The 17,390-nt window shown below is 39.4% G+C and overlaps 1 protein-coding gene across 8 annotated transcripts in view; it reads right to left on the bottom strand.

The window, feature by feature from the left end:
• Positions 1 to 17,390, bottom strand: part of crppa (CDP-L-ribitol pyrophosphorylase A) — a 110,376-nt gene that overhangs the window by 76,015 nt on the left and 16,971 nt on the right. For all 8 annotated transcript variants that reach the window (XM_031903376.1, XM_031903378.1, XM_012964685.3 and 5 more), the window contains 1 exon segment: positions 5,877 to 6,026. In XM_031903376.1, the coding sequence (XP_031759236.1) occupies positions 5,877 to 6,026 (150 nt within the window).

Raw genomic sequence — 17,390 nt, forward strand, 5'->3', positions numbered from 1 at the left:
TAGATGAACATAGAGCATATCATTTTAATGCATCCAATTAATTTAATGGCAAGACATACAAACTTTATAATAAGCAACTACAATGTGGGAACAATCATCGTTCTAACTCAGTGCTGTTCAACTGGCGACCCAGGGTCCCTCTGTGTGGCAGGTAGAGTATGGCACACCAATGCAGCATAGGGCAGGCAGAGTATGGCACATACATGTAGTGTAGGGCAGGCAGAACACTACCTGTGCGTGCCATACTCTCCCTGCCCTACCCTGCCTGTGTGTGCCATACTCTCCCTGCCCTACCCTGCCTGTAGGGTTGCCTGTGTGTGCCATACTCTGCCTGCCTCACGCTGCCTGTGTGTACCATACTCTGCCTGCTTTATGCTGCCATGTGTACCATACTCTGCCTGACCTATGCTGCCTGTGTTTGCCATACTCTCCCTGCCCTACCCTGCCTGTAGGGCTGCCTGTGTGTGTCATACTGTGCCTGCCCTATGCTGCCTGTGTGTGCCATACTCCCCCTGCCCTACCCTGCCTGTAGGGCTGCCTATGTGTGCCACACTCTGCCTGCCCTATGCTTCATGTGTTTGCCATACTCTGCCTGCCTTATGCTGCCTGTGCGTGCCATACTCTGCCTGCCCTATGCTGCCTGTGCGTGCCATACTCTGCCTGCCCTATGCTGCCTGTGTGTGCCATACTCTGCCTGCCCTATGCTGCCTGTGTGTGCCATACGCTCCCTGCCCTATGCTGCCTGTGTGTGCTATACTCTGCCTGCCCTATGCTGCCTGTTGTGCCATACTCTGCATCAATGAGCTCATGCAGTCCCTGATCCAAAAGGAAAATCAAACCTGCCTGACTGAACTGAAACAGCGGGCATAGGCGCTATGGGACCAAGGAAAATTAACTAGCCAATGCAGTCCCCGATCCAATCGAGATCTGGGCAACTTTAGGCCAGATGTCGGTTGGGTACACCCATAGGGGATGCCCATAAACAGGCAGATAAGCTGCCTAATCGGTCTAAAAGACTCAAATTGGCAATAGAAATCTGTGTATGGCCACCTTAGGAGATTAAAAACTTTCAAACTTAAATGCTCATTCACCCTGAAAGATTAGACAAACTACTTTTAATCTAATAAAGTTACAAATGCCCACTCTGCCTTAAAATCCTACTAAAGATTTTCCCAACACAAAGGGGTTAAATCATTCTGTACTCAAGGTCAATTGACCGGGAGAGCGAATAAGGAGAGAGGAAGCTCCCAATTAGCATATCTGCAATGAAATCAGTTTTTCAGACACTACTGTTTTTCCGGAGCTATAACCTATGGAATGCAGTCTGCATCCGATTAGACAAAGCAAACAGTCTCCTAACATCATTAGGAAGGAAGACAGAAAGAGTGAGAACATGATGAAGGGAACATGGAGGTTATTGTTATAGCATGGAGTAACCCAGAAGAATTCTCCCACAAAAACAATTGCCCATTCATCTAATAAATTTCCTTGATATAGAGAAAGATGACTTAGCTATCTAGTACATGCCTCAAAGAGAGTAGATTCTTTCTGTCAGTTTCAATTGATGTGCAGGATAAACCAGTCATCGTAAAAGGAGAATGAGCGGCTCTCTAGAATACCCTTTAAAAATATCTAGGGTGTCTAACCTGCTGTCAACCTCCTTCTGTTACTGAATTACAGTTCCCAACTCAGTGGGATGCTCAGAGATGTAATTCAGCAACAGCTGAGGGGGGGGGGGGCAGTGTATGCCTAATACATATATGATCTAGCATGATTAATTATATCATTTAAATGTATTAGTAGATCAGGGAAGGAATTCTTTTCAGCAACAATTTTTATTTAAGTTTGAAGGAGGGGCTGAAGGGGGGCAGTGTATGCCTAATACATTTATGATCTACCGTGACTAATTAAATCATTTTAATGTATGTAACCCCCATCTGGCTGTAAAACAGGCAATACCAGCTAGAATGGCTTTTAGAGAATGGGGTATATAGAACTCTACACATCAGATGGGCTTTCACTATGTTGAAATATCCTTGGGGTGTAGTGAAACTACAACTCACTTAGGCTGTGTGCAAAGTAATATAAATCATGGGCGCCAGAAAGTTCTTTGCAATGAAACAAACTTATTTATTGTCCAAGACAATTAGTGCACAGGGTTGAAAATAATACTCACACAGAGGAGATAACAGTTTAACACTCTGAGGATAGAAAGAGAGGATGTCCACCGGTTTATCCCACCTCTAATGAGTCTGGGCAGGGTAAAGACACCTGACAGCAAGGCACCACTATGGAGGGTAGTCTGAACAGATACCTCAGGTCCTCAGGATGCAGACCTTAGCTGTTAAGGATCCCAACAGCCGACTATGGATCAGGGATTTACACTTACCTGAATCCTGAATCTTAACTGTGGCCCTATGCTAAGGCAACAATGCCTGTAAGGAAGGATATTTTCCAGCTAACCTCCAGGTTGGAGCCAGAAAATGCTCTTTCTACCTATGCCTCTCTGCCTTACTTTTCCTAGAAAGTGCTCTTAGGATGTTACCATCTAGCTATTCCTCATTCACATCGTCCCATCATTGTTCTCCAACTTGACTAGAGTTAGATGTAGTCTCTAGGGTAGATGGCTTACTGGGGCCCAGTTGATCCCAGGCTCAGTGGAAGTCAACAGATGCAGCCAAAGAGGAGGATCCACCCCTTTACTAAGCACTATATTAGAGTGTAAGGGGAGTGGTCTACCTATGAACCAATAAGGCACAAATGCAAATGGCAAACTAGATACATGGGTCTTTGCCCAGTAATAGGATAAAAAAGGAAATGGTAGGGCTTAAAGCCATAGGGACAAATTAACCCTATGGGTCCCTCCCTGTATTAATAGATCAGGGAGGGAATTCTTCTCAGTAACATCTGATTTTTATTTTTTTTCCTCGATTTAGATTTTTAGTGCTAAAACAACCATTTTTCAAAAACTACTAATCAAAAATGTGCTTTCTTTTTTAGAGAGAAACTGAAGGTGGTTGCTGTACTGGTGCAAGTAGTACTTATGGTAACAAATGAACCCCTGTTTTACTCTCATTTATGTGAAATGAAGATTTTTTTTGGTTCAATTGGATATTGGAAATATGATTCACAAAATGATTCAAAATGACCGTGTGGTCTAATTTTCAGTTTTTCACAATATTCCTGTCAAACCAACACAGTTGATTGCCTCAGGGGTTGAGAGTGCTTGACATTTTTTGTGAATATAGCATATCACAGTGCCCTCCAGTATTCCGATTCCTGGAAAAGCTGAACAGACCTTTTTGCTGTGAATTAGGGCAAAGTATAGTACCAATGGAGCATATAATGAGCAACATGGAAGCTCTTATGTAGAGAAAATAAAAGCTTAGTTAGGAAACAAAAACGCTCTTCAGAAGTACAATCTATAATGATTGTGGTGTCATTTTATATAAAACTGTATGGTATAAGGACTGCATTCTAAGTCCCTATGTGTTAATGTGCACAGCAGTGCTGGAGTATACTCTTCTACTGACAAATATAGGGGGCAGTTCTGACACATTTAGCCATTATGTAAAAAGCATCCAGATGCTGACTGCCTAAAATTCTGATACATAGCATATAGAAGAATGTGAGATAAAAGTAAAATGAGTAAGATTTCATAGGAAATAAAAGGGAACCGCATTGCTCACAACTGCAAATTAGATACAGCTGTGACTGTAGCTACACATACATTATTATGGACATTAAGGCCTATGGCAAAGAAAAGGTGTTATCTGGTCCTTCTATTATCATTCCAGTTCCTACACACAAGACACCTGTCACGTGTGAAGTGACTGGAATAAATGAATTCCAGCTGTCACTAAGCACAAGGATTAGATTTCAGCCAGATAACGCTACAGTTTACATTTTTTTTTGCTTAAAGTCAGTAACCTTCTGGCTGCCCAATGGTTAGAGAAGGTCAGCAACTAACCAGAAGGTCACTGGTTCAACTTAGCAAATTGTTACATCATCTTACTCCTCCTCCCAAAGTACATTCAAGGCACCCTACCATCTTTTTTAGGTTAGCAGAAACAAATCACCCTGTGCACTCTCTGCAAGAGAAGGGATTGGATACAGGCCCACAGAGCCACCTGCTGGGGTGCCTAGGTTTCAGACTGGGCAAGGTTATCCATATGGGTGCAAGGATTTCAGATTTCAGAGTTGGCAGAGCCACCCACTTGATAGCCTAAGATTCAAGCAGGGCATCTGACTCGAACTTGGATGGATCCTTGGTGTCAGCAGGGACAATGGCATGAAAAGTCACCATATCCACACAAGCAGGACTTGGCTGAGGCCCTTCTCCTGTGGCATAGGACTTGGTTAAGATGCCTATAATGGGGGTACAGGTCTGGGCTGATATTGCCTCTCCTGTGGGCACATCATTTGGCTGAAGCTGGGGAATTTTTTTCTGCAATGCCAACAAGAAAAAAGCATGGTGAGATACCATGAACAACCAGTTGTCTGCCAAGGAATGCACATCTCCCTCTAGAAGGAAGAACATGATCTGAGAGACTTGTTCTCAAAGGGTACAGTTCAGAAAAGCTTTGGTCTGGAAAAGGAGTTCAACCTTTTCTATGAGAAATGGTAATTTGCCAGGGTGGACATCAAAACACTTCTGAGCAGCCAGGGAAAATTCCACTTTTCTTAGCTGAGGGAGTGTTAAGCATACAATAAGGTAAAGGAAAAGCAGAAAAATGTGATAACTGGGAAGGAAAAGCAAGACAGACTAGAGCAGATGAGGGGAAAAAATAGAACAGACTAGAGAAGGCAAAGAAGCAGAACAAGGCAGAAGGAGTGAGAGCTAGGGACAAGCCTCAGTGCAGGCCAGAAATTGTGTACTGCATGAGAAGGCATTAAATAGGGCCAGTTCTGATTGGCTGGCCCTACATAACTAATAAGGTTGCTGAGATGTAGCAGACACAATAGAAAAGGTAAAAAGACCAAATTTACGAGTAACCTTCCTGGCCCAGTTGCTAGGGAAGGATAGCCAGTAACCAGGAGGTCCTTAAAAGAGAAGGAAAGGCTAGTATAAAGTTAATCTCAAGCTGCAGGCATACCTTCAGTTATCTCAATAGTGCCCTTAAGTCTCCCCATATTTTGCCTGTTCAGATTATCATCCTTTGAATGGATGCCCCCATGGCTACACAGCAGCTTACTTATATAAACTATAGTAGTCTTTCTGAGGCAAACACACCAGTTGTAGCAATGCAGGGCAACAGTACATTATATTGTAATTACTTTTATACACTTTCATTTTTTGGTGTTACTGTTCCTTTAACATACCCTGGGAGCGCGCTTTCAATCTCACAAGCAGGAGCGGCTCGGGCAGAGTAGTTTGCGCTCATGTCTAGGGGGAGGGAGAAGGTTCGCGCATGCACGTTTCCTTACGCGGCCGCAATACAGCAAATACAGCATTTCTGAAAATCAAATCGTGCAGGCAATATACTGGCTTTCCAGGTAAAAAAGGTAGCGATCAGCTACAGTGACATGAGGCCTTTCCAGTTATGGGGTCACTCTTTTAACCCTTTCCTTCTCCTTTAATTAAATTTCCAACATGGCCTTACACAGGACTGAGTAGCAGAAGTGCTACATACTTACACTTATCCGAATTGTTAAACCTCAATGCAAGTTAACTATTAAAGATTCAAAAATTATTTTAGGTGTTGAAACAAATAGGCATGCATCTTTAAATCTGCCCCTAAATGCCAACAAATATTAAACTATTTTTATTCTAAAATAATAAAATAAAAATCCTTTGTTTTACACTTGTTGCTAACAATAAATTAACCAGTTTTTGCTATATAATTCAATATATTCTCACTACTTGAGACTCTTACCTGAAGGTATGCCCGATAAATGACATCATATTGAAAAGCTTGAGGCATTTCACTTGCTCTGTGTCTAGCCCGTTCCAGAGAATAGTCTAAAAATCCATCAGAAGAGGAGGCAATAACAGTGGACACAAGTGGTCGGATAGCTCCTGCTGCCTGTGGAACAGAATGAAAGCCAATTATAATGCTATCAAAAATAGTTTATCCAAGTTTTTACTGTTTAATTGGTTGCGACATCAAAAACTGTTCTTCTGTTCAGAACTTCAGATATTCTAATGGTTATGTCTTTATTCCTTTGATTTCCTCAGTCCAAAATACATAATTTGTATCAATATTAAAATTTCTCTACAGCCTTCCTGAAAAATCGATGTGGAATATGGAAAATCAGTGTTGACTGAATCCACTAGAAAAAGAAAAAAATTAACGGTGCTCATAGCCTACTATGGGATATAATACCTCAGACCAGTAAATGTTCTGGGGGTCTGGGTTTGGGAGTACTTCCTTGGTTAAATACCATTTCTGATCGATCAGTTTGTCAAAACTTTTGACAGTTAATAATAATAATTTATATAATTTATATAATAATTTATAGTTATTATATTTACTAGTTATAGTATATAGTTAATGTTATTAATGCTGACCACAAAACTGGTACTTGCTGTTTACAAAATGTACAATGGATAGCAATGTTTATCAGGTTAGGGCCGTAATCCCTAAGTAACATAATAATATAATCTCCCTACTGTACTTGTCACTATTGTACTGTATTTAATGCTCTGTGAAACTGAATATTAAGCATGTACGCCAACACAACCTCTGCAACAAATGTGTTTTAAATTAAAAGTAAATAAATATGATTTTAAAAAAGCAAGAACTACAAGGAGATGGAATACATCTGTTCCAAAGATCACATCAAAGTGACAAGTAGTCTACCAAGTGTTCTACATCCTAGTCAATATCAAAAGTGCTGAGCTGTTACATCTGAAGGTATTTAGGCAGGATGGAACATAGACAAAAGGAAGTAGTATTGCTCTCAAGTAAAAGGAACTAATTATGAGCGATTTTATGCATAGATGGCATTAATTCTTTGTTCAAATTTATTCTACAGTTAAAAGTAATCATTTCCATTTACCCCAGGAAAAAGTGCAACAGCTCATTGTGCTCCTTAGTGCTCATTCAGGCAGAACTTCCACCTGTGGAAATGGCTGCACTGTGCACCTTGCACCCCATAAAAAAATCCAGCCTGAAGAACACCCCGCAGTATCAGAGGGCACAGGCCAGTACTCTCTTGGCACATTGTGGCTTGCATCCCCTCCCGCTCCATAATTTCAATGTCTGAATTGAGGGATAGATAGTGGGGTGTCTATATGCCTCCCCCCACCCTTTCCTCTAAAATAGGGTGCTGATGAATGAAGGCAGAGATCTATTAAAGGGGGTAGCTACAACTCTAACCTAAGTCCTGTAAATGCAGATCCTTACTTTATATATACAGTAGTCATGTGTGGGCCAGGCCAAAACCCACAGATCGGGTGGGTTTGGGCCGACATTTATACAACATTTGCATGACGTGGGTGAGTTTGCACCAAGTTCTTCCTTCTGCCCAACCTGCCCCTGACCTTACTGTGCCCCACTTCCACCTCCAGCAGCCTCTATTTATAGGAGTGTGCCTGACCTGCCCCCTCTGTGATGTCAGATATGGGGCAAGTTGGGCGCAGGTCTATCAATAAAGGTGGATTGCCAGGTTGGATTGGGTGCAGGCGAGTTGGGGGGGGTGCAGATCAACTTTTTGCTGACCTGCATATCAATAATATACAGATATGGGATCCATTATCCAGAAAGCTCAGAATTAAGGGAAGGCATCTCCCACTTATTTATATTATTCACATTTTTAAAAAAAGATTTTATTTTTCTTTGAAATAATAAAACAGTACCTTGTAATAAATCCCAGCTTAGATATAATGAATAAAAACAAAATACCTCAAAAATGAGAAAAACAAGGCTGGCACTAAAGAAAACTGGACCAATTAACCAAAAAGTGGTGCAGTTAAAACATGTTTGTTTTATTTAAAGAAAAAAAACCTCAAATATAAACAGCCTGATGCATTTTGTGCCTAAAACGGGCACTTAATCATAGGCTAAAGAATTTTTTGAAACAACAGTATTTAAAGCTAAAACAACCAATCAAAATACAGAATGAAATAACCAATCACAGAATCCCATATATCCCCCAATCAGATAACATTTCTCAGAAAAGGTGAATAGGTACATGTTACATATATACTCAAATGTTTGAGAAATTACTTTAAAAAGTTAATATGATTTTTCAAGTAAATAGTAAAGGTAATAAATAGCAAGGGCTCAATCCTAATTATTATATATAAAGACTATATAGAAGAGTCAAGTTAGAAGAACATAATACATAGAATAAATAAAGCATGACACTTTATATTCAAAGTTCATGCCCAAATGTTTTCTTGTGCCTAGCTGAAAAATCCAGAGAGCCTAATTTTTAAGTAATTTATCAAATGTATTCCCACCTGTTACCTATACTGACTCTTTCTATACCTGTCATTGTAAAAAAAATCCAAAGATCTATTAGTACAATCCGCAAAGTGTAAGCAACAGTAGTTTCAGACCTAACATTTTTTATATTGAGTACATTTTCTCTTATCCTTTCTTTCAGAGAAAAACTAGTTTGACCAACATATAGTTTAAAACATTTTTTACATGTGGTTGCATAATGCCAAACAGAGGCTTCTGTAGGCTGCCAGTCAAGATAGGGGCTAATAAGTAGACAAGTATAGCTCTTATCAGCACTTCCAGGAACTTTCTTCATGCTTGTGTTGCTCTCAACACTTTTTCCATTTAAATGTGGCTCATGGGTATAAAAGTTTGGGGATCCCTGATATAGAGCAGTGATCAACCAACCACTGGCTCAGGGGCAACATGTTGCTCCCCAACCCCTTGGATGTTGCTCTCATTGCCCCCAAACCAGGTAGTTATTTTTGAATTCCTAACTTGGTGGCAAGTTTAGGTTGAATAAAAACAAGATATACTACCAAATAAAGCCTCCTTTAAGTGTGCATAGAGGCTAACTAATAGCCAATCTTAAACATTCTTTGGGGGACCCCTGATGTAGAGGATAAAGATTCACTGGGGGTCATTTATCAACACTGGGCAAAATTGCCCATGGGCAGTAAATGGGCAGTAATCAAATTGTTGCATTAATTGTTCTATCTGCAGCTGGCTGGAAAAAGCAAATCATTGATTGGTTGCTATGGGTTACTGCCCACGGGCAAATTTGCCCATTATTGATAAATGAGCCCCACTGTGTGTTACATAACTAGGTGAGATAGTATCCTTAAGGGTCTTAGAGCGCCTGCTTACAAAGGTACAATTACTAACCAAAAATAATTAAAAATAGGATCAGTATGAAGAACAGCTGTATTCTTTTTTACAATTTGCTTGATTTTATAAAACTGTGAACGGAAGGTCAAAATACAAGATGTGGTCTCAGATGTATCTTTCCATTTTTTAAAGCCAATATATCCTTACTAAAGGACAAGGGGCTTTTTCCAGAATTATCAAATTCATCACTGGCACTATATTTCCTGAATACTTGGCGTGGTTTTAACACATAATCTTCAAATTTTGCTCATCAGTGATGAATTTGATCATTCTGTAAAAAGCCCCTTGTCCTCTAGTAATGATATATAATGTGCTGAAACTGCCTTATAATAGATCCATTTTGAGAAAAGTAAATCTTTTTAATGAGAAAGGAGAAAAAAAAATGTCATCCATGTGCAGACAAACTGTGTGGGGCTGCTTGAGGCCAACTGCAAAATACACTTTCCTATACAGTGGGAAATTTTGGGAGAGTGAAAACAAATGTGTGCACCATGTGTTGAAGCCCAGTTATCAGCAGGGAAAGAAAAGCATGTTGTAGGTCTAGAATGACAAATCATTACACAGTTAGAAAATTATAAAAATGCACCGTGTTTATAGATTGTAAAAAGTCTGGAACAAACTATCCACCATATTAACAGTACTTATTTTACATTATACATTCTCAGCAAAATCGAAGGAATTTGTCTTGCAAACCAAGGAATGATTGTCTATGGTCCATTAAAGCATCTTTAACAGCATTTTCCACTTAAATGCTCATTAAGCTTAATATTTATCAAGGAAATGTACATTACTGTGGAAATGACTATGTAATGTTCAATCATCAGGTATATTGCATTTGCTTGTTTTCTCTGTTGTAATTAAGGACTAATAAATAGCTGTTGTGTAATGTGTATGAAACTTAACTACTGCTAGATACCCATTACTGCAAATGAAAAATATGCTACAGTATTACAAGCACCTCATTGTTCTAATACATTCTCTTCCATTGGTTTTGAATATGTACTAAAATGAATAGGTGATGATCATTATCATTATTAATGGGCTATCAACATTCAGTGCTGAGAGGCACAGCAAAAACTATAAAGAGAGCACTAATGGCAGCCCAGAAAAAGTGTAAATGATGTTCATGCACCCTGGGTCTCAATCAAAAACAAATCTAAAATGTACATACATAGAATGGAGTGTTTCTTAAAGGGGACATATACCTGCCATTTTCAGCTTATTCCCAAAGTTTAAATATTTCTTAAAATTGAGGACTACGTCATTTTTATCATATATTTTGAAATCTGAAAATATCTGCCACTCCTGTTGTTCAAAGGTTAATAGTAAGGTTGCAGCCTCCCTTTAATGATTTAGGATTCCTTCTCCTCCTGTAACTCACTTGGCCCCCTCCCTTGGGAATAGACTTTGGCTGTTGGCTTACTGAGCATGCTCAGTTTTTCTTAACTCAGGTTACCAGTATACTTAAGGAAATCCTAAACTATAGTAAACCCTGGGAGCACAATGTGTAGTGAATTCAATGGAGTATAATAACTCAGATTACCAAACACACCCTCCAGTCTAGCAGCCAGTGAAGAGGTGGTACTGCTGGTTTCAATAAAATAAATGCAGTCATTAGTTTTGAGATGAATCGCTTTAATAATCCCTGATATCTCACTTAAAGAGGACCTGTCACCCAGACATAAAAAGCTGTACAGTCAAAGTCCTTTTCAAATTAAACAAGAAACCCAAATTAATTTTTATATTAACACATCCAAACCCATTATAAAGGCATTTAAAAATCCCAGCTGTCAATCATATATTGCTTGCCCTGCCTTAGGCATAGAGGAGGGGCGGACAATAACTTTAGCTCTCTGTTCAGCACTACCTAGATGTCACTGCACATCTCACTTCCCCCCCCCCCTCATCATCTAATTGTGTAACCAGTGCATGGGCCTGGGCATCAGGTCCCCCATACTGGCACATACACAAGATTTTGGCATGATACAAAGCTTGCCTTAATAACAGTGTCCACAAAATGGTCCCTGCTTGCTTGCTTGCTTTGATTGGGTAATTCCAAGACGGAAGGAAACAAAATTTATATTATTTATATAGAGTAAGTAAAGTTTATTTCGCTCAACTAACAATATAGAAAATAATTTGGAGTTATTTCTTAGGGTGACAGGTCCCCTTTCTGAATACATGTTATTAAAAATGAAGCAAAATTATTATAAATGAAAATCATAAAGCAGCAGTGACAGGAGAGGTAAAACAGGTACTTCTCATCACATTCTCATCATATTGCAGATATTCATTCAAGACAATAATAAGACAATAATAAGAGCAGGACCAATTCTTAAAGCATTTTTACATTTACTAGTGCTACTCAAGGGTAACGCACAAAAGTATGTTGTTGTTGTTTAAAAGAAAACTAGCCCACATAACTGTTGTTTGGCAAAACCCTTTGTGCCCTCAAATATGCCCAAAGACGTCGGCATGTTTCTCATGATCTCCCCCCTCAAGCAGTCACATCTCACAAAGGATGTCAGGAAGGCCAGGAAGCATTCACGTACAATTGGTGCCGAAAACTTCCACTGTTTCTATTTGAGAGGTCACAGCTGCTTTCTGTACCTACTGTGAGTGCTTCCTGATGTTTCCATTATCCTTTATTCATTTGATCTTATCTGAGCTTAAAGCGAGTAGAATGGGACATGGTTATTTTCCTACAGTGCACTTTAACGGGTTAGGAAGGTTTGTGTGTATGCCCCAATGTCACTGGAAAAATGTAAAGATTAGGTTTAAGAAACGTTTGTTTACAAATAGTCTTCACCTCCTAAAAACCAGGTATACCTCTAAAGAAAAACTAAACTCTAAAAACTAATATGCCTAGAAATACAATACTTACATACTGCATCAGCCTAAAAACTCTGCATCTTTATTATAACAGTAATGATAAAGTCCTTCAGAGTTGTCACAGGAGCTTAGGGGTCATTGCAAATCATCAAGCAGAAGATTATGTTAGTCTGTGATATAAGCTGATACTATAGGGCTTATATGGTGCTAACTGTACTGCTTACTGAGCTGCCATGTAATGAGAAACTGAATGAATTACTAATCAGCCTTCTATAATGTTATATAAATTTGTACATGCATAAAAAGAAGATGGGAAGCTGCTAGGGGCACATTTGATCTTCACTGCTAATGTATTGTGGCCACTCTGGCCTGGTATAAACCTCACAACCCAATGTGAAAGATTTCGAGCTTTTTGTTTAGCTTTTCTTTACATTTAGTATCCTTTTCTGTTCCTGTTGTACAACCCACCTGAAAATGCTTGTAACTTTATTAAAAACAGTAATAGAACTGGTCTGTTATTGAATATGAAATATAACACAAAGGTATCATGATACAGAAGAATATCTGCAGGTCCATAAAATAATAGAATCTGAAGTCCCCCAAAATCCCTCCTAAGTCCTTAAAAAAAAAGTTATACAGAAAAAAGTTTATAAGATTATTAATAAATTTGTAAGCTTATCAGAAGCGTATGGGGGTCTTAATATCAGTTAGATTTCAATATATTGGTCTCCGAGGGCCTGCAGTATAATCCAATTGGATCAACCCAATTTGGTCAAGCACATGGATAGACAAATCACATGCCAAGCTAACCCCTACCATCAATTCTAATGTAAAGGCTCTGTGTTAAATGTATAACATTTTTTTATTTTATACTTAAATAATAATAATAATAATAATAATAATAAGGCCCTAAGCATTAGAATTTTAAAAAATCCAAGATGACGAGCTCCTGTTAAGGCCTGGATCATTGCTGTTACATAGAGGTTGAACCTTTAGGCAGGTGTATTTATCTCAGTATATTAAATACAGCAATTCCAGCCATATTTGTTTTTTTAGGGTTTAGTTTTCCATAAAAATGTTTTTGCTGCAGTGTAGGAAAGAAAAGATATTTTTAAGGGGTTTGTTTAATTTCACTTGTAGCCTTTTAGGTGGCCTCTGTTACAAGTAAATTTCAAAAAAGATTTACAACCGTCAAAAAAACTTAAAGGACAAGTCAACCCAGAATATAATTTTTTGCCTAATAAAAGAAAACAAAATTCTAAGCAACTTTGCATTATACATTCATTACAAATTTGTAAAGGTTTTTGTGTTATTTGTATATATAACTGCTATTAAAAGCAGTGTTTGTCTGTCCTTTTCTATTCTCTGCCCTGGTGGCTCTGGCATTTCAAACAATGTAACACAAGGCAGCAGACTGACAGACCTGTCTTGCTGGAGGAGACTGACCTTTGCAACATTGTTTAAAAAGAAACAACCAGGAGTTCAGCAAATGCTGATTTCAGTAGCAATTACATTTACAAATAACTGAAAATTTTTAATATTTTCATATTGGAAAGTTGCTTAGAATGATGTTTTCTTTCATTAGACAAAAACTTATTTTTGGGGTTGACATTTCCTTTAAGGAAACTAAGGGAGAGATTTACTAATCCACAAATCCGAATCCCGAAAAGGGAAAAATTCGGATCGGAAAAAAAATTTTGCCGTCTTTTCGTCGCCGTCGCGACTTTTTCATATTTAGCGTGACTATTTCGTCGCCACCGCGACTTTTTCGTATTGAGTGATTGTAAACTGTGTAAAAACCAATCTGATTTTTTCGCAACGGCAACGAAAAAGTTGCAAAAATACCGATCGTTATGAACAAAAACGCATTCGGACGCCTTCGGATCGTTCGTGGATTAGTAAATCTCCCCCTAAGAGTAGCTACATTATACTCCAAGCTATGCATACCCCAGTCTATGTACTGTATATCATGGAGAAATGTAATTATGTGTCTCAGTGACACACTGTAATGTAACCATCAGGGGTGGGGCCTGGGTAGAGGACATGCAGCCAGGTCCCCCACACACCCACTCCAAATGCAATTCTCTAACTGGAATCACACACCTGCGGAGCTCCAGTGGCCACAAGGGGGTTGCAACCCCCGCACCATCCTTAGTTCCGCCACTGCTGACACAAATGTTTGTTTAAATATATTCACCTATTGTTACTCACTTGAAATGGGGTGTATTGGTAATCAAATAGATTCATGAAAATAGATTCATATCTAGTGATGAACAAATTTTTTCGCCAGGCATGGATTTGCAGTGAATTTCTGTATTTTGCCATTGCGAAATTTCTGTGAAAAACGCAGCGGAAAAATTTGTCGCGCAGAATTTTGTGGTTGCATGTCAAAAAAAGTGTGCAGCTGCGTGAAAATATCGTGGCAAAAAAGTGCAGGCGACAAAAAAAACATGCGGCAAAAAAGTGCAGGCGAATTTTCCGCCATTTCGCTCATCACTAATGATATCTATTCATTATATAGCTATATACTGTATATATATTCTGCAGGCTTTGCATCATTAGCATTAGTGATGATTATCTGTTTCTCAGGAACAATAGTATCTGTTTCAATTCTGCAAGTAAAGGTGGCCATACACGTGGCGATCTGACGATGTTTCGTACGACCATCGGTCGCACGAAACATCGTAAGATCCGCCACACACCATTCAGGGCTGAATCGGCAGGTAAGGAGGTAGAAACAATAGGATTTCTACCTCCTTCTGCCGATTCAGATCTGAAGGGAGAATTTTGGTCAGGCGCCTTCTATGGCGCCCGATCAAAATTTTCCAACTGGTCCGATCGGCGAGTCGTCCGATATCAGCAGGTTCCTGCGATATCGGTCGACTCGCCGACATACCATACACGCACCGAATATCGGTGCGTGTATGGCCACCTTTATTCTTAAAGCAGTTCTGTGCTGTATTTCTGACATGCACAAACATGAACACCCTCAGACAGTGCATTGCTATACCTAATGAAATGTCTGCTACATAAAATTGGCTACAAAGCTCACATTTAGTTTTCTCTGGGTATGACAACTGACAAATATGAGATCGAATTATTTCACATTTTTATGAGAATTTTTAAGGATTTTTTTAAAAAAAAAAACTGAAAAAACACATATTTGCCATTAGCAGACAATATATGATTAGTTTGTTTTGTTTTGTTTTGTCCTGCTGTGAACTATTGTTTATATGTTTAAGTACTAAGGGATGCTTTTTAAATATTTTTATTTTAACATAAAACTGGAAGATGAAAGAATGCCTGGTTACCATTAGCAAAAAAACAGGCACTCACAAACTTTGGGCCAATTAGAAACTGCTGAGGAGCCTGTGTAAGTCACGACTGCCAACCCGCATCCGGAAACACATTATCCAAAAAGATCGAAATTATGGGGAAACTGTCTCCCACAGAGTCCATTTCAAGCAAATAATTCTAAATACTTCAATGATTTCTTTTTTCTCTGTAATAGTAAAACCAGGGTCGGACTGGGCCGCCAGGACACCGGGAAAAATCCCGGTGGGCCCCGGCAGCCCAGACCCGAACCTTGCCAGTGCTCCCCCTCCTGACCGCTCCTCCTCCGTCGCGTCAAATTTACGCGCTTGGAGAAGGACGTCGGGTGGGGGGCCCTGCGAGGGGGGTTAGGGGGGTCCCTGCAGGGGGGGGTTAGGGGACGAACTGGCTGGGGGCACCTGCAGGGCCCCTGGGACAGGAGCCCCGGTGGGCCCTTCACCCCCCCAGTCCGACCCTGAGTAAAACACTACCTTGTACTTTATGGCAACTAAGCTGCATGAATCCTTATTGGAGGCAAAACAACCCTATTGGGTTTATTTAATGTTTAAATGATTTTTAGCAGACTTAAAAGTATGGCGATCCAAATTACGCATGAAAAATTGCCGATCCTGAGCATTCCTGATAATATGACCCATACCTGTTCTAGAATGTGTGTATAACCTTCTCAGTGTTAAAATAACCAGTTTTTAAAATTCTCCTTGTCAAAAACACTTTTATGATGATGCCCTTTCAATAGGGTGCAACCTCCAGACTAACAGGGAAGAACAATCAAACACTCATACTTGATAAGACAGTGTGAATGGAGCCTTTAACGAAGACACTTGCACTACTTGGATTTAATATCACATTCCAGCTGCATACATTTAGAATTAAAGTCTGTTTTGTAAACAAAGTTTTAAGATTACAAGCAAGTTTTTTCCACCTTCAGAAAAGGAAAGGAAACTTATGATTTAAGCTGGCCACACAAAGCTCTACATAGGCAGCCAATTTGGTTGTTTTCAACAAATTTTCTTGTAAGTGCTATGTGTGTGGGCCTCTAAGTAGCCAACTGTAAATGTGGTTTAGCAACCGGTGTAGATTAGTGCCTGGGGTTGGTAAACAGCCATTCCAGCCAACAAGAAAGTGGTAATCTCTGCTGATTGGAAATGCCCATGCGCTGTATTGATTTGATCTTTGGCCCAAAAGACTGCATGTCTATTTACCTTTGGAAAAGCAATGCTATACAGTTGTTTATCATCTTAAAGTTGAGATCTTTAAAGATGTTAATAAAAATTGAAAAATGACACACATCCATCAAGTTCAACCTTTTTGTCTGAATGGAACCTGCCTAACTACTAGGTGATTAAGTAACAGCAAAAACCATATTACTTACTTACCACAAGATGGCAATCGGACAAGTTCCTGGACCAACTTTGCTAAAAAGCCATCCAACCCTTTCTTGGAGCTATCTAATGTATCTGCCAGACTTCAGGTAGAAAATTTTCACAATTTCACAGCTCACATATTATGATAGAACCTCTTTTCTTCTAATCTTTAATGACGCCCTTGTGTCTACCTGAAGGACCTACTTCTTAATAAAAAATCGTAGAATTTATTGTATGGTCCCCTTATATATTTATACATAGTTATCAAACCTCCCCTTAAGCTACTGCTACACCAGGCGGATTCTGCTTGGAGGGCCAAATCAGGATAAGGGGCCTGCAGCTGGTCAGTTGTGCTTCACAGAACCAATGAAACAACTATCAAAGGTGTAGTTTTACATCACAAATACTGAAATGAAGCGCTGACGTCCCTTCAAGCCTCAGAATCATACATACAAAAGGATCTGATTATGGAAAAGGTTGACCCCTGACAACCAGATCCAAGGTTTTGTGACTTATTTGAAAGGTCTGTGATCTTCTTCTTCTTCTGAAGTGCACTAATCATTATTTTTCAAGAACTCAACTT

The sequence above is a fragment of the Xenopus tropicalis genome, chromosome 6, assembly GCF_000004195.4.
Source record: "Xenopus tropicalis strain Nigerian chromosome 6, UCB_Xtro_10.0, whole genome shotgun sequence".
NCBI lineage: Eukaryota > Metazoa > Chordata > Amphibia > Anura > Pipidae > Xenopus > Xenopus tropicalis.